The sequence below is a fragment of the Petromyzon marinus genome, chromosome 66 (genome assembly GCF_048934315.1).
Source record: "Petromyzon marinus isolate PM22_M1 ecotype Great Lakes invasive population chromosome 66, UKy_Petmar_22M1.pri1.0, whole genome shotgun sequence".
Lineage (NCBI taxonomy): Eukaryota > Metazoa > Chordata > Hyperoartia > Petromyzontiformes > Petromyzontidae > Petromyzon > Petromyzon marinus.
In genome coordinates, this window is record NC_133732.1 from 1,067,227 (window position 1) to 1,089,711 (window position 22,485).

Consider the following 22,485-nt stretch of genomic DNA (forward strand, 5'->3'; position numbering starts at 1 on the left):
ATTTGGCCACATGGCCTCCCAGCTCTGAACCTTTTCCTACACCACATCAATTCCAGACATCCCGCCATCAAATTCACCATGGAAGTGGAGAAAAATGGCAAGCTACCATTCTTGGATGTTCTGTTTGATGCTAATTCCTTTGTCGAGGCACCTTAATCCCTCTCACACAGCTTAAAGGTCGCAGTCTGAGCTTGGCTCTGTTTCACTCCAGCGCAGTCTTCGAGACAGGCTGGTCCCTTCACCTGATGAAGGCCGCTTGTGTTGTGGCCGAAACGTCGTGATTTTTGTTGTTTTATTTATTTAACCTACGTGACTTTACCGAATAGAACCAAAGAGTATTAGTTTCAGTCGTTTAGTTTATTAGTTTCGGCCGTTTAGTTTATTTCTGTTTTGCCATGCCGTGCAGCGGCTCGGGACCGTCTGGACGTGAGTTTGGGGCCCAGCTCTCCACGTGCCGGCCGCGAGCTCGAACGTCTCCGCGTCGAGCTCACCGACCTGCGGCAGCAGCTGCAGCGCTCGGAAGCTCGGGCGCTCAAGCTGGAGCAGCAGCAGCAGCAGCAGCAGCAGCAGCAGCGGCGGCGGCAGCGGCACGACGGGGAAGCCGTCGGCCCGTCACCGGCCGGCCCAGCCGACTCCTCGCCCGCCGAGCCCCTCCCCGCCGCCACGTCGGCGTCCCTGCGGCGCCGGGAGACGCTGCTGTCGCTGGAGCTGGAGGACGCTCGCAGCGTCCTGAGGCGCGAGCGACAGCACAACGAGCAGCTGCGGCTCGAGGTGGACCGCCTGCTGCTCGCCGCTCACCGGCGGGGCGGCGGCGGCGTGGACGGCGGCGTGGGCGGGGGGGCGGCGGCGCCCCGGGCCCGCGACGGCGGCCGCGGCCTCCTCCTCGCCCGGGACCCCCCCCCCGAGCCGGCGAGGCCCCCCGTGGCGTCGCGGCCCCGGGGCCTCGAGAGCAAGTCGGCCACGCTGCCCTCGTCGGCCGGGGCGACGCTCGGCAGGCGGCGGCCTTGGAGCGTCCTCCGCGGCGTCGACGGGGACGACGACGGGGACCCGGCGGGGGAGGAGGAGGAGGCCGCGGCGGCGGCGGCGGCGGCGGCGGCAGGAGGAGGACGAGGGGGGGGAGGGGGGGACGCCGACGCGGGGCGGCCGTCCGGAGGAGAGGCCCGGAGAGCCGGCGACGCCGGGAGGAGCGGCGGAACGTTCACGAGCAAGGCCAGCATCCCCGCGGGAGGCCCGGCGACGCACACCTCCTCCGTGAACCTGCAACTCAGCCTGTCGCCGACCCGCAGGGCTCGCCCGGGGGCGGGCGAGGAGGCGACGGAGCCGGGCGGCGGCGGCGGCGACGGAGGCGGCGGCGGCGGCGGCGGCGCCTCCCAGCGGCGGTTCCTCCGGGCGCAGTCCTTCCCGGAGCCGCGCGAGGACGGGGCCCCCGTGTGCGGCCGTGCGGACCCCTCGGACCCCTCGGACCCCTCGGACCCCTCGCTCCCCTCGCCCTCCTCGCCCTCCTCGCTCCCCTCGCCCGTCGAGGTCGCCGGCGAGGAGAGCCGGGAAGCGGCACGGCCTCCCGGCGACCAGGCTGGCGGCGGCGGCAAGGCGGGCCGGGCCGAGGCGGCTCGCCACGGCGGCGCCGGAACGCGAGCGGCGGCGGCGGCGGCGGCGGCGGCGGCGGCTCCCTGCTACGGGAACGGCGGCGCCGGTGAGAGCGGCGGGAGGAGCAACGGCGGCGGCGCGGACGACGACGGCGGCGGCGGCGGCGGTGGCGGCGCAGCCAGGCGGGTCACCGGCGGGGCCGTGGGCGGGGGCACCGGTGGAGGTCCCGGCGAGGGTAACGGTCGGCGTGCCGGCGCCAGAGACGGCGTCCGAGACGGCGCCAGCGCCTTCAAGGAGAGCGGCAGGAGGAGCAACAGCAGCGTGGACGGCGGCGGCGGGGGCACCGGCGGGGACACCGGTGGGGGCACCGGTGGGGGCACCGGCGGGGGCACCGGTGGGGGCACCGGCGGGGGCACCGGTGGGGGCACCGGTACCACGGAAGGCGTCCGAGAGAGCGCCAGCGCCTTCAGGCGGCGCCACGTTGGCGAGCGCTCCGTGGACCTCAACTCCCTCTACCTGGACGCGGTGCGCACGGCGGCCGGGGCGGCGGGGGGAGCGGAGGGAGGGGGCGGTGGGGGGGCGGCGGCGGGGGGGGGGAGGGACCGCCCGTGGAAGGGGTCCGCCAGGAGAGTCGGAGAAGTTCCCTCGCGCCTGGGGAAGAGCTACGAGGATCTGAGCGCAGTGGGAGGGGCGGAGGGGAGGAGACGCGGGGATGACTGGAGGAGGCCCGGGGACACCGCCAGGTACATGGCTCTGGGGGGAGGGGCAGGCCGTGGTGGTGAGTCTGTGGGTCTCTGTGTGGTGGTGAGTCTGTGGGTCTCTGTGTGGTGAGTCTGTGGGTCTCTGTGTGGTGAGTCTGTGGGTCTCTGTGTGGTGAGTCTGTGGGTCTCTGTGTGGTGAGTCTATGGGTCTCTGTGTGGTGAGTCTGTGGGTCTCTGTGTTGTGAATCTGTGGGTCTCTGTGTGGTGAGTCTGTGGGTGTCTCTGTGTGGTGAGTCTGTGATTATCTCTGTGGTGAGACTCTGGGTCTCTGTGTGGTGAGTCTGTGAGTCTGTGTAGTGAGTCTGTGGGTCTGTGTGTGGTGAGTCTGTGGGTCTGTGTGTGGTGAGTCTATGAGTATCTCTGTGTTGTGAGTCTATGGGTCTCTGTGTGGTGAGTCTGGAGGTTACAAGCAGGAATTTCATCATCGCTTGGAAGTGGAGTTGGCATCGCCCTACCCCCCTGACACGAGGGGTAATGGCTGAGTTTCAGGAGTCTGACTCATGCAGCTGTTATGACTGCATTACGCACGCAGTCCAGACCTCCCCAGAAACCCTAGTAAAAGTAAGTGGCAGGTCGACTCCCACCGTCGACAACATCCCACATCCAAGAACGAGGAGGCTTGCCGCAGCCTTTGCTCGGGAGTTTGGAGGTTCGGAGAGCCGTGCCGCACAGTAAGGATGAGTGGTGGTTACGAGTTGTTGAGGAAATGGAAACCGCCTCAGTAGCATTACTGTAACACCATCAAGAAGTAACTTGCAGCACCACACCCGTCAACATCCTTTAAGGGAAAGAATGGTGATCTGATCTTCGACCTCCGCGAGCGTGTTCGCAGGCTTTGCTGAGCATTACTCATTGGGTTTTTGTTCTTTCAGTAAAGTCACGTATGTAGAAATAAAATAAAATTACATTAAAACAAAACAATCACGACGTTTCGATCACAACACAAGCGATCTTCATCAGGTGTCAAGAACAAATCACGGAGGTAAATACAACAAGGAGATGAGAGACGAGAATTCAACAAACCTGAAAAAACATTATGTGAAGCACAACCAGTCAGGCCAACAACACAGTTAGACACTTCTTGGCGGACCACGAATTTCAGAAGAGTGTTAAATTTCGTGTTCAACTTCTGGATTGCAAAAAACCAGCATAGACAGAGTGAAAATACGAGGTACATGGTCAGTAGGAAATACGGACAGAGAGGCAAGGAGAGAGAGAGAGAGGGATGAACAGCAGCTTAAATAGGAAATAAGGTTGGGGGGGTGGGGGGAGGGGCCAGAAAGAGAGTGGCAGCTCATCTTGCGGCAGCATTTCCTTGATGTCTTGGTGCAACGGAAACCCCTCGGGTCAAGCAACATCAGAGGGAAAAGCGGGGCTGACCCCGCTGGTGCTGCTGTGGCTCAAGTATTGGAGGAGGAAGTCGTTGCTCCTTGTGAGTGGAGCGAACCGTGGGAAGACCGAACGGAAGATATCCGACAGCCACGACGACGCGTCGTCGAATCGGCGCGGCCAAAGCCACGATCGCAATCGGACCGTTGGGACTGCAGGAGGAATCCGATGATCTATGAAGCTCTTTGTCACAGATGTCTGGAAGTGGACCGAGCACCACAAGGAGCAGCCGCCCCCCTCCACGGTGGCTAGGAGATGTCAACTACCCCTTCTGGCGTACAGGAGGTTGTGGGTTCGACCCCCCGGCCCAGCCGCCTGCTGTATATTTGGAGTTTGCATATTCTGCCTTTGGTTCCTCCGAGTTTTCCAGTGTGGGGTCAGCCTGTTCAGGGGTACAGCTGACATGATCTCGTTGCCAGGCATCTGCAGCCATGGGGGGCGGGGGGGGGGGGGCACACTGTGTGATTTGGGTACCGCGGTGGCCAGGAGATGTTGACCGCCTCGCCCGGTACACAGGGGGTCGTGGGTCCGATCCCGACCCCGACGCCTGCTGCTGCTGTATATTTTGCACGTTGTCTCTCCCCGTGGTCATGTGACAAGCCACTTCGTTGAGCTATCGTCTGTGGAAGGTGTGCCATCCTCATGCCCAAGGGACTGCCAACCAACCATGCCACTCGAGAACGCAACCGGTTTCATCCGCAACCCGAGAACGGAATCGGAGAATCAGAATTTGTGTTTAGACTGGAGGAGGAAATGCGATGAGCTACAGATGTCCAGGAGTGCAAAGTACAAGAAATGTGAACAGATCACCCAAACACCTTCAAATACAACTGAACCATCCCCGCCCTACCAGGCAAAGCCCACTCGGGTATCAACAAATGATATGTCAACAAAGTGGCCCGTCAAAAGAAGTTCAACGTACGTACACACCTTGATGTTGATGATGTTGTTGTTGATGTGCTCCTTGTCACGATGTTTATTGCTGTGGCCGTTGACATTGTTTGAGCAAACAAACACAAACGACAACACCCGGATTGGAACAGCGGATCTCAGAGGGTTTGTACGCCTTAGCACCTCCGATTAGCACAGTTATCTACGTATGGTGTGAAATAAATGTAATAATAGGGTTTCCCCCCTTTTTTTCTGGCAACAGAACTGAAACCTTTTTTTGCAAGGATTCATGTTACTGCATTAACCACAATACCTGCAGTCAAAATGCAAACAAAACACATACTATGATAATATATGCATTGTCCTTGAAAGAAAGCCGTCCCTTGGTGTGGACCAATCAGTTTCAAGGACAATGCATATATTATGATAGTATGTTTTTGTTTGCATTTTGACTGCAGGTATTGTGGTTAATGCAGACATGAATCCTTGTAAAAAGGTTGCAGTTTTGTTGCCAGAAAAAAGGGGGAAAACCCTATTATTATATTTTGGTACTGGTGTAGTGTTGTAAGGACGAGCAGACTTCTTAGGAAGCACACTCTGTTTATTGTATTATTTCCTTATACAATGCTTAACACACACAGAGGGATATTCGGTCCCCTCACCCGATACCCTAGGGAGGTACAGCCTCCGGACTTGGCGGGACTCACACGTCTACCGCTAACCTCCTTGATATCTAAGGAGGTACAGCCTCCGGACTTGGTGGGACTCACATGTCTACCGCTATCCTAGTCCTCCGGCTAGGACCTAGGGGAGGCTATCTGACCCACCGCTGGCCCGGTGGGTCCTGACCACTGGGTATGCCGAGCCTTAGCCCTTAGAAGGTCTGGAAGTCTGGTCCAGGGTCCTAGCTAGGCTCCAGCCCAGTCTTCTGTCTTCGTGTAGGGAGAGAACTCCCCGAGGTCCGTTGGGTCACCCGTCTTATACTCCTTCGTGGCCAGGTAGAACCAATCATACATTCCCACGTGGAACCATCTGATTGGTTCGTACCAAACCCTGGCTACGATCCGTTTCACCTCGACTGACCCCAACCGTTGTACCCAGGGGTAATGCTGCACTGCCCTGGTGGCAATGCAGGTTACGCAACAGCGCGTAGTTAACACCTCTACATCACCCCCTCCTTCGGAAGCTCCAGCCGTCCCGGCTGCAACAATGGGAAACTCCAAAATTACCAACGGTAGAAGAATTGTGAGTGTGCCTCACGAACAACAAGAACAAGAACAATAAAACCCCTATAAATACCCCCCTTAACAACATAACGTATGTACAAGGCACTAGACATGCCAAAGAACATCATAACAACCGGCGAGATTTCGCGCGCGTGTGTTTCGCGGGACCATCGTAGGGGATGGCAGGCTTTGTCGGCGGCACAAGGGAAGGAGGAGGATGAGCAAGAGCATCCGGTGGGCCTTTAGGCATCTCCACGGGGACCCCTGCTGCTCCACGGTCCATTGAGGCCGAACGTGGCCTGCATGGAGCCGTCACTCCCACGTCATCTGCAGGAGGAATGACACGCCTGCGCTGTGGGTTAGGCACCAACGGGGCAACATCCGGCTCATCGGACGCGTCGCACACTCGGCCCCCGTGTCGTGTGTGTTGTGGAGGGACGCGTGACGTGACGAAGGGTTTCAACCGAGAGGGGTGAACGCACCAGCGACGCCGTCCCCAGCGAATTTTAACACATTGGGGACGCAGGACTTCCACTACCTCAACCGGGCCTCGCCATGGCCTGAGGAGTTTGGCCGACGTGGACACCGGCACCTGGGGGCAGTGGAGCCATGCCCTGTCTCCCGGTGCCCACCGATGCATGTACGTCCGAGGGTCACGCAGTCGCAAATTCGCCCGTTGGCGGGAAGCCGAATTTTCAATGGCAGCCTCCCGTGCCTCGGCCAACTTACGGAGGTTAAATCGCAAGTGGTCAACGAGCTTTGACTTTTGCGGTGGCTGTTCGATTTCCAGCCGAACGTCGGCGGGAGGAAAGGCATCCCTGCCATACATTAGAAAGAACGGGGAAAATCCCGTCGCCACGTGAGGCGCTATATGGTATGCGGCGAGGACCCCCGGAACCTGCAAGTCCCAATCGAGGTGGGATTCATCGACCCGATGGCATAACATAGCGGTGAGAGTTCTATGAAGGCGCTCCACCATGCCGTCGGTCTGGGGATGGTAGGGCGAAGTGCGCACTTTCTTAGTGCCCAACAGGCGGCACACATCATTCAGCAAGGCTCCCGAAAAATGTCTTCCCTGATCGGTCAGCAACCGTATTGGTGAGCCCTTGTCCAGGACGTAGCCCTGAACAAAGGCGCCCACAACGGCCGCCGCTGACTGGTTGGGGAGGGCCCAGGCCATAGGCCACCGCGTAAAATACTCTACCCCAACCAGAAGGTACTTATTACCCCGTGGCGTAGTAGGAAAAGGGCCCAAAATATCGAGAGCCACCAACTCATTTATACGAGAGACCAAAATGGGTTTCAGGGGTGGACATGCCGGTTTAGCCATTGCACGCAATGGGTGCATCCCAGCAAAATGTCAGTGACGTCGCGCAGCATGCCCGGCCAGAAAAATTGCAACCGCAACAACCCAATGGTCTTATGAACACCCAGGTGCAATAACCGCTCATGCGCCGCCCATACGGCTTTGCATCGCAAGGCGGACGGCACGACGATTTTATGTTGACACGAGTCAGCATCCCAATGCATCAACAAGCCGTGCTTCATGACGAATGAATTAAATTTGCCCTGTCTTGGAGCCGCATTATTCGCGTGGCGACGCAACCGCAGTAACGACATGTCATCGCTCTGGTGCCGACCCCATTCGGCCAAAGTTAGCCCCAGCAAATCGTCACTGGCCATTGGATCTGCATGATCCAACATTGGCGCTGAGGCAGCGGGAAGCGCGGCTGACACCGTTGTGAGAGGCGTGACCTGCGCAGGCAGTGGCGGCTTACAACGGCCCGAGCCCAAAAAACACGCACATTTTTGAGCCGGCGGGAGGCGAGACAACGCATCGGCATTCGTGTGTTGTGCACCCCTACGGTAAGTGACATTGAAATCGTAGTCTTGAAGGACTTCGAGCCACTGAGAAAGCTGCCCGGACGGTTGGTCAACCCGCAGAGCGTACTGTAAAGCCGAATGATCAGCTCGCACGGTAAAATGCTGACCATACAGGTACGGCCTGTATTGCTGAATAAAAAAAACAATGGCCAGCAGCTCACGTCTGGTCACACAGTATCTTTGTTCAGCAAGAGACAAGACTCTGCTACCATAGGCAACAACCCTTTCAATGCCATCAACTTTTTGTGACAGAACACCCCCAATCCCCGTATTGCTAGCGTCGGTGTCCAACACGAATGGCACGGAAAAATCGGGGTACGCAAGGGACGGTGTCGTCACGAGCACGTTCCGCAAGGAGTCGAACGCGGCCTGTTCTGCGTCCCCCTAATGAAACGCCACCCCTTTTGACGTAAGGGGCGTGGAGCGGCTTGGCAATCGTCGCGAAGCCAGCAACAAACCGGCGGTAGTACGACGCAAAACCAATAAAACTACGAACATCGCCCGCAGATGTAGGGGTCGGCCATTGTTGAACACATTTGGTTTTTTCAGGGTCGGTAGAGATGCCCGAGCGGCTAACTATATGGCCCAGATAGCGCACAGACTCACGCAGAAGGTGACACTTCTGCGGCTTGAATTTTAAGTTAGCGGCCCGCATTTTCAAGAAGACAGCACGCAACCGTTCGATGTGTTCGCCGAATGTGCGGCTAAAGACGATGACGTCGTCAAGATAATTGAGACATGAGTCCCACTGGAGCCCAGCGAGGACCAGCTCCATGAGCCTCTGGAACGTCGCTGGGGCCGAGTGGAGACCCATGGGCAATCTATTAAACTCGAAAAGGCCCTGTGGTGTCCAAAAAGCAGTCTTAGGTTTTGACGCTTCGTCGAGGGGGAGTTGCCAAAACCCCGACAGAAGGCCCAATGACTCGTCCATACGAGGGAGAGGGTAGGCGTCCGCTACCGAGATTTTATTTAGGCGCCGAAAATCAACGCAAAAACGGAGACTGCCATCGTGCTTTTTGACCAGCACTATTGAAGCACCCCAGGGACTAGTGGAGGGAGAAATTATATCGGCCTCCAGCATGTCATCCACAGCCGATTTAACATGCTGTTTCTCCAACGGGCTAAGCCGAAACGGGTTTTGTCGAATCGGGGCAGCATCACCAGTATCAATGTGGTGAGGCAGCAGCTTGGTGCAGCCAATATCAAATTTAGATTTACTGAAGACATCGGAAAATTCTCGCAGAAGAGCGCGCAATTTAATTCGCTGCGAACGAGACAGATCACCCGTGTCTGTGCAGAGCGCGTCCAACCATCTCTCATCCGATTCGGAAGGAGGTGGGACGTGCGGCGTGTCACACACGTGTCCCGCGACTTAGGTCCCCAACGGCACCGGGGTCACGTGAGCGAGCACAGTTCCTTGCGGAATGACGGTTGTGGACAATCCGACATTCAAAACCTGCAAGAACGGCTCCCTGTCGGCTGCTACGAGGGTGTGTGCAGCCACCAAATCTAACCCCTTATCAGCTGCGTTTGAAGGCCGCAGCAAAATGCCATGTGCCGAGGCCTCCGGGGCTAGCGGTTTTTTAAGTTGCAAGGGCACGAGCATTTGTGTCCCTGGCGGAATGCGGACTGTGCTCGCGACAAACGCCTGCACCGAGGCACTAGCCATGCGTGGATGTGAGGGTGTGGGCAAGAACGCCATCCGTCGACCCGACGGGAGTTCGATGCAGCCTTGATCTACAAGGATCGTAATAGGCATTTTCGCGAGAAAATCAGTGCCTAACAAACACGGCACGGTGAGGGAAGAAGAGACCAAAATAGGCCCTGCCAATTTGCGCTCGAATTTGCCCGATAATTCCCAGCGAACTGCCATTAGCGGCGAAACACGGGATAGAAATCCGTTCCAAGGGGCGGCATCGTACGGGCAGTATATTGTAAATCAAATCCGAAATGATCATAGCCGACGCACCAGTATCGATCAACACGCGAAATTCCACACCCTCGATTGATCCGACAACCACGGACGAACCTGCCGTCGCCACGACTACCCTATGGGCCAACTCAGACCACTGCTCAGGTCCGAGTGGCTGCGAACAAACGCCAGAATACCCCCCATAACACGCCGAATCGCGAGCCCTTCTTATGGTGCGTTGCGGTGTGTATGGTGTGAATGAGGGCCGAGCATGAGAGGCGTCGCGACTTGCCTGGTTTTGCCGCGATGCCGTGGACGTCCTGTAGTCCTGGCCCCGGGATGCGGAGGGGCGTCGTCGAGGCGCACGGCAGTCAGAGGAGATGTGGCCTCGTCGGCCACGGTTGAAGCACGTCACGTCGCCGCGTGGAGCAGGCCGTCCCTGCTGCTGGTTGTTGCGGCGACCAGCGTGGTCGGACGATCGCCGGCCCGTTGACCTGGTCGCCATGAAGGCCCGGTCGGGGGAGAACTCGGCGTCCCTGCTGGCAGGCTCCGACGTCGAAGCCGAGGCGGTCTTGGTCGATTCCGTGTGGAGCAGCAGATGTGGATGCACCGAGCGGCTCTTAGCGAGCACATACTGTCGTCCACCGCTTGGATGATGATGCGCAGCTCGCGCACCAGCTCCAGCATCTTCTGGAGAACGATGGCATCGATGGCCTCGTCGTCCATGCGAGGGTAACCCGCTCTAGCCATCGCCAGTAGAGCGGTCCGGAATGCCAACGGAGACTCTTTAGGGCGGCGTCGCCTGTCGTAAAATCGGCTGCGGACGTCGGATGGAGGCCCGTAGACGTCGGACATCCGTCGGAGGGCCGATTGAAGAGTCGCCCTTTGGTGCCTGAGGATGGTGAGGAGCGAGGTGAGAGCGTCGTCGTCCAGAGTGGCCGGTAGCGCTCGGAGCGCCTGTGCGTCCGACCAGCCCACCATTTCTTGGTGGCTCAGGAAGCAACGCTGGAACGCCGCCCAGTCGCCCCCTTCAGATGCGAATTCTCGGAAGATGGGCAGGCGTTGTTGGAGGGCGGACGTCGTCTCCCCCTCAGCTTGCACCGTCTCGAGCCGGAGATCGGCGATTTCCCGGCCGATAGAGTCTACTGTACCGTGTCGGTACAGTGATGATGCGGCGTCCGCTGAGGAACTTGAATTCGCAGCGTCGCGTGCTGATGACGTTGCGGGTTGTGATTGGCCCCCCGCGTTCCCAGGATGCCCCTGGCTTCCGCTTTCGGCGGGAAAGTGAAAATGTCCGCCCCGGCCGATGGCAGGAACGTCTGCCGGCGGTTGACTCGGCCTGCCCGCGACTTCCAAGTTGATCTCTTCGATAATGAGGCCGCGGCATGTAGGAGTTGAGCGAGACGGCCGTGTGCTGCCCTGAGTCCGTCCCCCATGGCAGGGGGAGCGACCGGCTGCTCAACCGGTGGCTGTGCGGTCGTCAACGCGGCAGCGTTTTCAGCGGAGCTGGCGGTGCTTGCAGGTGAGACAGCGTTATCTTCGTTCTGGCTCCGCGCGTGGGCTGAACTTCTGGTTTCCATTTCCAACCACTTCTGACTCCAGTTGTAGTGTTGTAAGGACGAGCAGACTTCTTAGGAGGCACACTCTGTTTATTGTATTATTTCCTTATACAATGCTTAACACACACAGAGGGATATTCGGTCCCCTCACCCGATACCCTAGGGAAGTACAGCCTCCGGACTTGGCGGGACTCACACGTCTACCGCTAACCTCCTTGATACCTAAGGAGGTACAGCCTCCGGACTTGGTGGGACTCACACGTCTACCGCTATCCTAGTCCTCCGGCTAGGACCTAGGGAAGGCTATCTGACCCACCGCTGGCCCGGTGGGTCCTGACCACTGGGTATGCCGAGCCTTAGCCCTTAGAAGGTCTGGAAGTCTGGTCCAGGGTCCTAGCTAGGCTCCAGCCCAGTCTTCTGTCTTCGTGTAGGGAGAGAACTCCCCGAGGTCCGTTGGGTCACCCGTCTTATACTCCTTCGTGGCCATGTAGAACCAATCATACATTCCCACGTGGAACCGTCTGATTGGTTCGAACCAAACCCTGGCTACGATCCGTTTCACCTCGACTGACCCCAACCGTTGTACCCAGGGGTAATGCTGCACTGCCCTGGTGGCAATGCAGGTTACGCAACAGCGCATAGTTAACACCTCTACACTGGCAAAGGAGGTCTAATGGTGATGATGGTGTGAAAGAAGTTCCAACGTACGTACACACGCTGGTGGTGTTGACGTTGCCGCTGCGCTGTGTAACGTCGACGATGCCGATTGCTATATCCTTAGCTCTTTCGGTAAAGTCACGTTGAAGGGAAACAATAAAATAATAAAATATATAAAACAATAAAAATTCTTACGACGTTTTGACCATAACACAAACGGTCGTCGTCAGGTGTGAAAAACCAACGGCAAGAAACATTTGAAAGAAGTGGCGGCCCGCATTTATTTATTATTATTTTTAAAAATTCACATATATTTTATTATTTTATTGTTTCCCTGCAACGTGACTTTTACCAAAAGAGCTAAGAATATGAATCACTGCAGTCACGAAAGCCTTAAATCAAGATGCCGAATGCTGTCGCCGTTCAGGTTATTTGAGCGCCGTGGCCAAGACGACGCCACCCCGCGCACCTTCGACGCCATCCGCCGCCTCTACGACTCTCAGCCGGCGTCCTCCACCGTCACCACCACCACCACCGCCGCCAGCGGAGCCACCACCACCACCACCACCGCCAGCTACTCGCGAGGTCGCAGGGGGGCGGCCCTAACCGCAACCACCACGATCGCGACCACCACCCTCCGCTCCAAATCCAGCTCGGATGACGTCAACAACATCATCAATAACAACATCACAAGCAGGAGGCCGCGGGTGAGAAAGTTGCGGTGATGGTGGTGGTGGTGATGGTGGTGGTGGTGGTGATTGATGGTGGTGGTGGTTGATGGTGGTGGTGGTGCATCTGCCAGACATCTCAGTCGGTCAGTGCATGGCACCTGAGTCTGTCCCGTGACCTCCTGCCAGCAGTGAGCCTTCAACACTTCATGTGCCCTCAAAGTGCACCTGGTCTGGCACAGACCCTGTGGTGATGGCACCACCACTTCGTGGCGAATTGCGGGTATTGGTATTGGATGGTGGAGGTTAGGTGCTCGCTAACAGCTCTTGCCGCAACAGGCTGTTGAGGCTATGTGGGGAATTTTTGTCTTTGGTGGTAGAGGTGATGGTGATGGTGCAGATTATGATTATGGTGATGATGGCTATGGTTCTTTTGATAGTGGTAGAGGTTGTGATGGTGGTTGTGGTGGTGGTGATGTGTTTGTGTGTCTATGTGTGTAGCTGTGTTTGTGTCTGTGTGTGCCTCTTGTACTTCCCAATTAACCACAATGAACACACCACAACACCTCGCCGTGGTGGCTAGGAGATGTTAACTCCCTCACCTGGTGTACAGGAGTTCGTGGGTTCGATCCGAACCCTGACTCCTGCTGCTGTGTATGTGGAGTTTGCGTGTCTCTCTCATCAGCATCATCATCACGGTGGCTAGGAGATGTTAACTCCATCGCCTGGTCCACAGGAGGTCGTGGGTTCGATCTGGACCCTGACACCTGCTGCTGTTTATGTGGAGTTTGCGTGTCTCTCTCATCAGCATCATCATCACGGTGGCTAGGAGATGTTAACTCCATCGCCTGGTACGCAGGAGGTCGTGGGTTCGATCCCGACCCTGACACCTGCTGCTGCTGTATATTTGGAGTTTGCGTGTCTCTCTCCATGGTCACGTGGATTTTTCCCTGGGTCCTCTGGTTTTCCCCCCTCACATTTATAATCTTGCATTTCAAGCATTTGTCTGCTTTTAGAAATTTCCATATGACAAGCCACTTCGTTGAGCTATCGTTTGTGGTCCGAGCTACGTACATTATTTTTTGTGTGTAAATAGTAATCGAGATCTCGGGATGGAACGGCGCTCCTCAAAGACGGTACCAACCGCTGTAGGAGGGTGAATGAACACCTCCAAGAACTCCTGAACTCGAGATATCAGCGCCAGAAATATCTCACCTTCAACGCCGTCCCACAAACACCCTGCGGAAGTGCAACCTCACAGACCCCAGCAAGACGTGTCAAGAGCTTTTGTCGGTTATCCCGGGGGGGGAGGGGGGACAGGCGTCTACGACGTCTTCTGGTCAAACCCCAATTGTTCCAGAGCCCAACTTTGTCCCCCGCCTCTCGGTGATTCCTCTAGAAACAGCAAGGAAACTGCTGCGAGTGGCCACATTAAATGCGCGAACGTTCACTGCGGAGGAGAGGCTGCAACCCACTCGTCTGTCGGCAGCTGAACTGGTGCGGCCTGGACCCCTGTGGAATCCAGGAGGTTCCGTGGACCGGCTCTGGCTCCGGCCACCATGTGGGGTGGACAGTGCTCCGCTCGATGCAGGAAACTGCTAAACAACAGGGAGTCGGCTCCGATCCTGAACAATACAATTGTCATGGGAGCGTGACGGTGAGGTGTGCCAAGCTGTGAGTCCCAAGCTACTGTTGGCTCGCCTCCCCATCAACGGGAGGTGACGAATGCTGGTGGTGGTGGCTTACGCCCCCACAGAAGATGAACATCAGTGGAGGGATGCAGGCAAGGCTGTCGAGTCAGATGCCTTCTATGAGATAGTCATCTTGTTAGGTGACTTTAATATCCGAGTGGGCAATGACAGACACCTGGGCCAGAATGATTGGAAGAGTTGGGCGAAATCAGCACAATAACAAAGGTATTAGGTTGTTGGACTTATGTGCAGACAATTGGCTTGCAATTATCAACACGCTGTTCCGGCAAGAACATCTGCTGGATTAGTGATTGAGGAGCGGATTGAGGGCCCATGTACTTGACACCAGGACATACCATTGAGCTCATCTGCCCACTGACCATTGGCTTGTTATCGATAAGAGAAATCCTGCCATTCTTTCACTGTGGTGGCGGGCGTCCATCTAGGACCCCATTGATACCCACAGCAGCATGGTCTGGGATCACTACTAATGAAGATTGCAAGTGAAAATGTAATTATTGATTGCAGCTGGGGTTGGCATCGTCCCCCCCCCCCTCCTCTTGGTGCCAAGGGGAAATGGGTGCGGTTCTGTACTGGCTCATGCAGCTGATGTTGATGGTGGTGGTGATGATAGTGGTAGTGGCCATGGCGGTCGTGATGGTGGTGCTGGTAATGATAGTGATGGTGGTAATGGGTAAAGTTCAGGTCTGTGGCTCATTCAGCTGCAATGGCTGCATTGGGTACACAGTCCAGATCTCCCCAGAGACATCGGCTGACGAGGAGATAGCTGAAAACAGAGGCTTACCACAGCCTTTATTCAGAGGTGCGTCGCTGCAAGGATTAAGTGGTGGTCGCGGGTTGCTTGAGATGGAAACTACCTCCGTCACGCGCGACTGCAAATCACTCTTTAACTCCATCAGAAAAGTTACTTTGCAGCGCCACGCCTATCAGCATCCTGAAGGGCTAGAACGGTGATCCCATCTCCCACTTCCAGGAACTGGGTCTGCAGGTTTGCAGAGCGTTTCTGTGAGGTCTTGGGGGGGGGGAGGGAGGGGAATTCTCTCAGCCCAAGACACCATCACAATCGCTGACTGGGGTAGCCATCGATACTCCATCGAACGGTTAATTTATTTCCGATATGACGACAACATTCAGGCATGGCGCGGTTATTACGACGTCACAACACGTTGCCTGGAAACCCCACCGTGGTCGTAGATCAACACGTCGTAAATCGCCACCCCCATGGTCCCCTTCATAGACCGTATTTAGCGGGGGAGTTGGTTCAACATCCGTTGCCATGAGAAAGATATTTGCATCGCCACACCCATCATGGCCTAGGACAGTGGTGCGGCCCCAGTGACCACCACCACCACCAGCAGCAGCAGTGGCACCGCGAAACTCCTACAAATGTTCCCCACGGCGGCCGTGATGCAAACGCAGAGTCAGCCCGGGCAATAGCCACGTCTGTTTCTACCTTTTGTGTGGGGACGTTTTTTGTTTTTGTTGTTTTTGCCCCGTTTCAAACTAATTATGAAAACATTTGAGTTGTGTTTTTTTTACGCGCTTTTCTGGCAACAATACAGGAGTGGTATTAAGACGTTCAAACTCCAAATAGCTTCTAGATTTGAAGCTTTCGTGACTGCAACGATCCATACTCGTTGGTTCTGTTCGGTAAAGCCACGTGGGTAAAAATAAAATAACGAAAAATCACGACGTTTCGGCCACAACACAAGTGGCCTTCGTCAGGTGAAGGGACCGGACTGTCCAGAGGACAGCGTTGGGGTGAAGACAGCCAAGCCCAGGTCTCGTCCTTCAAGCTGTGTGTGAGGAAACAAAAAAAACGCCTTGACAAAGGAATTAGCATAACAATGATGTACTGGACCGTACTTGTGATTTTTTTGTTATTTTATTTTTACCTACGTGACTTTACCGACTAGAACCAAAGAGTATGGATCCAAATAGGTTATTTTTTGCAAGGCATCAAGTCTGCGTTAACCACACGTAACTTGTGGCAAAAACATTGCAAACAAACGCGCTCTGATATAAAAAATGCGTTGTCCCTGTTCCGTTGCCATAATTGATCACTTTTGTTTCAGATATTAATTAATATTTACTTACTATATTTATATCCTCACGTAGAAGGGAAACAATAAAATAATTATTGCTTTATTATTTTATTGTTTCCCTTCTACGTGGTGGTGACTTTACCGAAAGAACCAAGAATATGAATCCCTGCAGCCACGAAAGCTTTAAATGGAAATTTACTACATTTAATTAAAACGATGAGCTACCTCTGATGAAACTACCGTAACCCTAATATCTAAATCTCCCCGCTCCCACCCCGCACCTTAACATCTCGCCGCCGTGAATGCCACGGTGGCTGGGAGATGTTAACGACCTCGCCGGGTCTACAGGAGGTCGTGGGCTGAATCCCGACCCCTGACGCCTGCTGTAAATTTGGAATTTGCGTGTCTCTCTCCCCGTGGTCGCGCGGATTTTTTTTTGCTCCGGGTCCCCCGGTTTTTCCCTCCACATTTAGCAACAAAGTGCGCTCAGAGTGTTTGACTGCTGTTATACATTTCGACGATGATGACGACGACAATTATTATTAGCCACTTGGTTGAGCAATCATTTGTGGAAGGTGTGTCATCATCATCATCATTCCCGAGGAACTGCCAGGTCGCTTCTGAATGAGTAATGTTGAAAAAAAAAACCTTTTTATAAACAACACGCTTTAATGAAATGTACCGTGCTAGCGATGGCAGAACTCCACGACTCCAGGAAGTTTCCCCGAAGCTTTGCCACAACGTAAGGGGACCGCGTGCTGATTTACAGCCAACGTCAGTTGAGCGTGGACAATTACACCCAAGCTGAAACATAACATATAAAAAAAAATGTTTACAAATATTTGTTTTATTTGTAATGATATAATATAGTATTGTCATCAGTGTGACATAAGTATACCAAGTTTGCGGTCGATACCACATTGGGAAGTGGGTTAACATTGAGTCACAAGATTTGAGGATACAACAGACAGAGTGAGTTAATAAAAAAGCTAGATAGCTCAGTGGGCCTTAGCTCGTAGAATAAACGGTTTCGTTTTAAAACTGTTGAAAACAAAAACGTTATAGGCTGCAATTATTTTTTGTATGTTCCAGCAATATGATTCATTGCGTGTCGGTACTGCTGTTTTAGAGAGAGGTAGGCGTGAATGCGTTTTGTCACCAGGGGTGTGGGGGTGGTCGCTGGGTGGTGCATCGGCTGAGCAGTCTGCAGGTGAACACAAGCTTGGGAAACAACTGTTCCACATTCCCATGGTTTTCACGTCTTGCTGAGCATCGATGTTGAGGAATTATCAGGTAACAGGTGGAGCCTGCCGGGAGCTGCCGTGCCTCGAAGCAGCCTCCATAGAAGAAAAAAAAAACGATTTGGTCCATTGGCACGCAAGGAGGACAAGGCAGGCAAGCACAGTAAATCCAAGCCTCAGGTTAGCACCATCCATTAGATGGTGATGCTATTGGGCCACCTTGTCAGGTTTCAGGTAGGGATACTTGATTGGTAGGGTCTTGTTGCTTTCAACAGTGGAATTTGTCATCGCCTCGAGGTCTGATTGGTATTCTTCCATGGCCTTGAGAGTGTCTGGAGGAGGTACCCGCTCTCTGCGAGTGGTTGGCCGATGGTGGCACCTGTTGAGGAGTCTTGAGACCAGCAAAAGCGCCGGACAGAGATGTGACCCCCCCCCCCCCAAGCGAACTGCTGAGGGAGGGTTGGCGTCTGTGCGCAGACTGCCCTACATGACATCAATACAACCGTCTGGGCCACAGGACGTGTTCCGCAGGGATTGGACGGATGCCCTGGTGAGCCCCCGCTTTAAGACGGGGGACCGCACAAATTGGTAACTCCCTCCTCAGTGCGCTGGGAAAGGTCCTGGCAAGGATTATTCAACATCGCCTGGCCAGGCACGCTGAGGAGAAGCTTGCGTATCCACAATGTGGTTTTAGTCTGGGGTGGTCCTGCACGGACGCCATATTTTCGTTGTCTACTATAGCAAGGGTATAGGGAATTTCAACACTACCTACATCTCGGCTTTATCGACATGGTCCAGGCCCATGATACCATTGATAGGCCTGGGCTCTGGGTTATTTTTGTGCTTTCAGAGTCCCTAGCTCTCTGCTCACAATCGTTAAGAACCGTCGTGATGGTGGGCAGGCCCGGCTAAAGTTGGGTGGTCAGAAGTTAGAGCCGTTTCCTGCTCATTTTGGGTGCGACAGGCAATGTCATCTGGCTCCCCGCATAATTTAACATCGATTTTGATCGCATAGTTCGAGAAACTATCCATTGTTTTACCAGAGGAATTTACACCTGGTACAGAAACAATGGGAGGCCGTGATCTATGCATGGGTGCAGTCAAGGGATGGCTCCCTATTGGTCAACCATGTCGCGTTTCATATTCTTGGTTCTTTCGGTAAAGTCACCACCACGTAGAAGGGAAACAATAAAATAATAAAATATATATAAAACGACAAAATTCTCACGACGTTTCGACTGCAACACAAGCAATCATCATCAGGTGTGAAAACCACAACAAGAAAATTTGAAAAAAATAATTCTTGTTGTGATGATGATTGCTTGTGTTGCAGTCGAAACGTCGTGAGAATTTTGTCGTTTTATATTTTCATTATTTTATTGTTTCCCTTCTACGTGGTGGTGACTTTACCGAAAGAACCACGAATATGAATCCCTGCAGTCACGAAAGCTTTAAATCAAAATTCATGTTTTGTTTGCCGATGATCTGCTCGCTCTGAGATGGAGTTGGAAGTTCTGCTGCTTAACCTTGAACACGCCGCTAAAAGGTGGGGCTTTACTTTCAGCCCCTCCAAGACTAAGCACCTGCCTGGGTATTAAACGCCATCAAATATCCCTCTACGCCCACTTCCTTCGAGTGACAGTGCAGTTGTGGAGAGGATTCTCATTCCCAATCAGTCGCCCGGAATTATATTTCCATCACCTGCATAATGCTATGTGGCAGCTACCTGGTCTGTCTACTCCAGGGGTGGGGAACCCTTTTTTTTCTGCCGGGGGCCATTTGGATATTAATGACATCATTCGCGGGCCATACAAAATGATCAACTTAAAAATTAGCCCCGTTATATTTGGTCAAACGTTGAATTAACTCGCCCCTAATGCCATGAGCTGGAACTGCTTCTCTTTGGCGAGGCGTGGTGATGATGTTAGCCGGCTACTGACGATGTTGTTGCCGCTCCTCGCGACTGATTTTCCAGGTTTGCTCCGAGATGTGTTGAATTTCGAGTCCCGCCTGCGGTTGCCTTGGCAGGGCCAGCCTAAATTATTTCGCGGACCTCGTACGGCCCGCAGGCCAGACGTTCCACACCCCTGGTCTACTCCATATGAAGGTCTGGGTCTTGTCGTCCACGGTCATGCCCTCCCTTCTCTATGCTTGCAAAACATGAATGCCTCTAATGGAACATCTTTGCTGGTTAGAAACATTCAGACGAGCCTGCCTACTATAAATCTTATTTTCACCAGATTGGATGGTGTGAGGAGCTCACAAATCCTGGATAGATCTGGACATGGTCCCATCAGTCAGCTCCTCTGACAGGCAAGACTGTTGGCTGGGTCATGTAGCCCGCATGCTCAACCACCGCATGCCCAAGCAGCTTCTGTTTGGCCAGATAGAGGGGGCTAAACGGGCATGGCACGGGCTACAGAAGAGATGGAGTGACGTGGTACAGGAGGACGTGGAGCTGAGTGGACTTGCTGATGAACGGTACCAGCGGTATCAAGATCGGCCTCTGTGGAGGAGGCTCGTGAAGGACGCTGCTACTGGGCAGTTGGAGGCAGTCGCCCTCCAACAACAACGGAGGGCGGAGGAGCGACGCTCACAACAATGAGCGGAGGGCCCGGTGGCTAAAGCACAGCGAGTGGGCACAATATCGGGCACACGTGGTGCATCTGCCAGTCATCTCAGTCAACCAATGGCACCGGAGTCTGTCCTGTGACTTCCTGCCAGCGAGCCTTCGGTACTTCTCGTGGCCTCAAAGTGCACCTAGCCTGGCACAGGTGCCATGGTGACGTCACCGCCACTTAGTGGTGAATGCCAGTTGTTGTTGATGGTGGTGGTCGTGATTTTAATTAATATCAACACTGACCTAATCACCCGCTCGTTCAATCATCAATCATTCACCCATTTACCCACCCACTTCCCAATTCCCTCACTCTCCCATTCCCTTATCCATCCACTTACCCACTCACCAACTCTTCTCAACTATTCTGCTCACCCACCCACTCTCGCTCACCCCCAGACACTCATCTGCCCAGTCAGTAATCCACCCACTTTCTCACTCACCCATTTATCCCCCCCCCCACTCATCCACTTACACACCTCCTTAACCAAGCACTCACCCACTCACTCACTTAGCCAATTACTCACTCACCCAACCACTCATCCACTCTCACCCCCTTTAGGCAGACACTCACTCAATCACTCACCCACCCACTACCTCACTCTCACCCCCTGACCCAAGCACTCACTCACACCGTCACTGTTTCACACTCTTACCCACGCAATCACTCACCCGATTACCCACACTCCAACTAACCCACTCCCTTACCCAATCACTCACTCACCCACTGATGCACACGCTCCCACACACTCGTCCATCCGCTCACCCACTCGCTCACTCACCCTGTCCACTCACTGACTTAACTCAACCACTCACTCCCCCCCCCCCCCCCCCCGCTAAGCCCTCTTACACACCCTCTCTGACTCGTGTCTGCTCTTGTGAGTCTGGGTGTGTCATTGTCTGGAGCTATTTTCATCAAACCGGTCTCTGCACGCACACTCACAGAGATACACGCAACGCACTTACACAATGCACGAGACTAAGATCCCCCCGTGTAGCCTTAACAGACTGCCGGGGCAAGTGCTGCTAGCGACCAGCTGTGAAGGCCGGAACGGCACACGAGGGGGTGGGTGTTCACAGCACCACGCCCAGGGCCGCCTTTGTCTCCCGAGTGGCGATGTTGACTACACACCGCTACACCAGGCAGTTATTTGAGGCCGAGTCGACCTAGGGGAGGCGCAGGACCGGGCCAGATAATGGTCACTGGTGTGTTGGCCGAGAGCGGGAATCGAACTCGGTTTGCCGGGTTCGTTGCGAAGTGCGCTAACCGCTACACTCACAGACACACTCACAGATACACACTCACAGATACACACACAGATACACACAGACACACACAGACACACTCGCAGACACACTCGCAGACACACTCACTGACACACATAGACACACACAGACACACTCATAGATACTCTCACAGAGACACTCACAGATACACTCACAGATACACTCACAGACACACTCACAGATACACTCACAGATACACTCACAGATACACTCACAGATACACTCACAGAAACACTCACAGATACACAGATACATACACAGATACACTCACAGATACACTCAAAGACACACAGATACACTCACAGACACACAGATACACTCACAGACACACTCACAGAAACACTCACAGACACACTCACAGAAACACTCACAGACACGCTCACAGACACACAGATACACTCACAGACACACAGATACACTAACAGACACACAGATACACTCACAGATACACTCACAGATACACTCACAGATACACTCACAGAAACACTCACAGACACACTCACAGATACACTCACAGATACACTCACAGAAACACTCACAGACACACAGATACACTCACAGACACACAGATACACACACAGATACACTCACAGACACACTCACAGACACACTCACAGATACACTCACAGAAACACTCACAGACACACAGATACACTCACAGACACACAGATACACTCACAGAAACACTCACAGACACGCTCACAGACACACAGATACACTCACAGACACACAGATACACTCACAGACACACTCACAGAAACACTCACAGACACGCTCACAGACACACAGTTACACTCACAGACACACAGATACACTAACAGACACACAGATACACTCACAGACACACTCACAGATACACTCACAGATACACTCACAGATACACTCACAGAAACACTCACAGATACACTCACAGATACACTCACAGATACACTCACAGACACACAGATACACTCACAGACACACAGATACACTCACAGAAACACTCACAGACACGCTCACAGACACACAGATACACTCACAGACACACATATACACTCACAGACACACTC

The 22,485-nt window shown here is 54.3% G+C and overlaps 1 protein-coding gene and 1 long non-coding RNA gene across 2 annotated transcripts in view; both read left to right on the forward strand.

Annotated features, from left to right (window-relative positions):
* The window catches only part of LOC116956576 (uncharacterized), a gene marked incomplete at its 3' end in the record, with an annotated part of 43,410 nt that extends 41,229 nt beyond the window's left edge, over positions 1 to 2,181 (forward strand). The window contains exon 7 of the mRNA XM_076054371.1: positions 407 to 2,181. Within this exon, the coding sequence (XP_075910486.1) occupies positions 407 to 2,181 (1,775 nt within the window). The remainder of the gene's footprint in view (positions 1 to 406) is intronic.
* A 4-nt stretch (positions 2,182 to 2,185) lies between these two features.
* LOC142906490 (uncharacterized) overlaps positions 2,186 to 22,485 on the forward strand; it is a 34,295-nt gene continuing 13,995 nt past the window's right edge. Inside the window, exons 1-2 of the long non-coding RNA XR_012930334.1 lie at positions 2,186 to 2,330; positions 12,294 to 12,573. This is a non-coding gene — a long non-coding RNA (uncharacterized LOC142906490). The remainder of the gene's footprint in view (positions 2,331 to 12,293; positions 12,574 to 22,485) is intronic.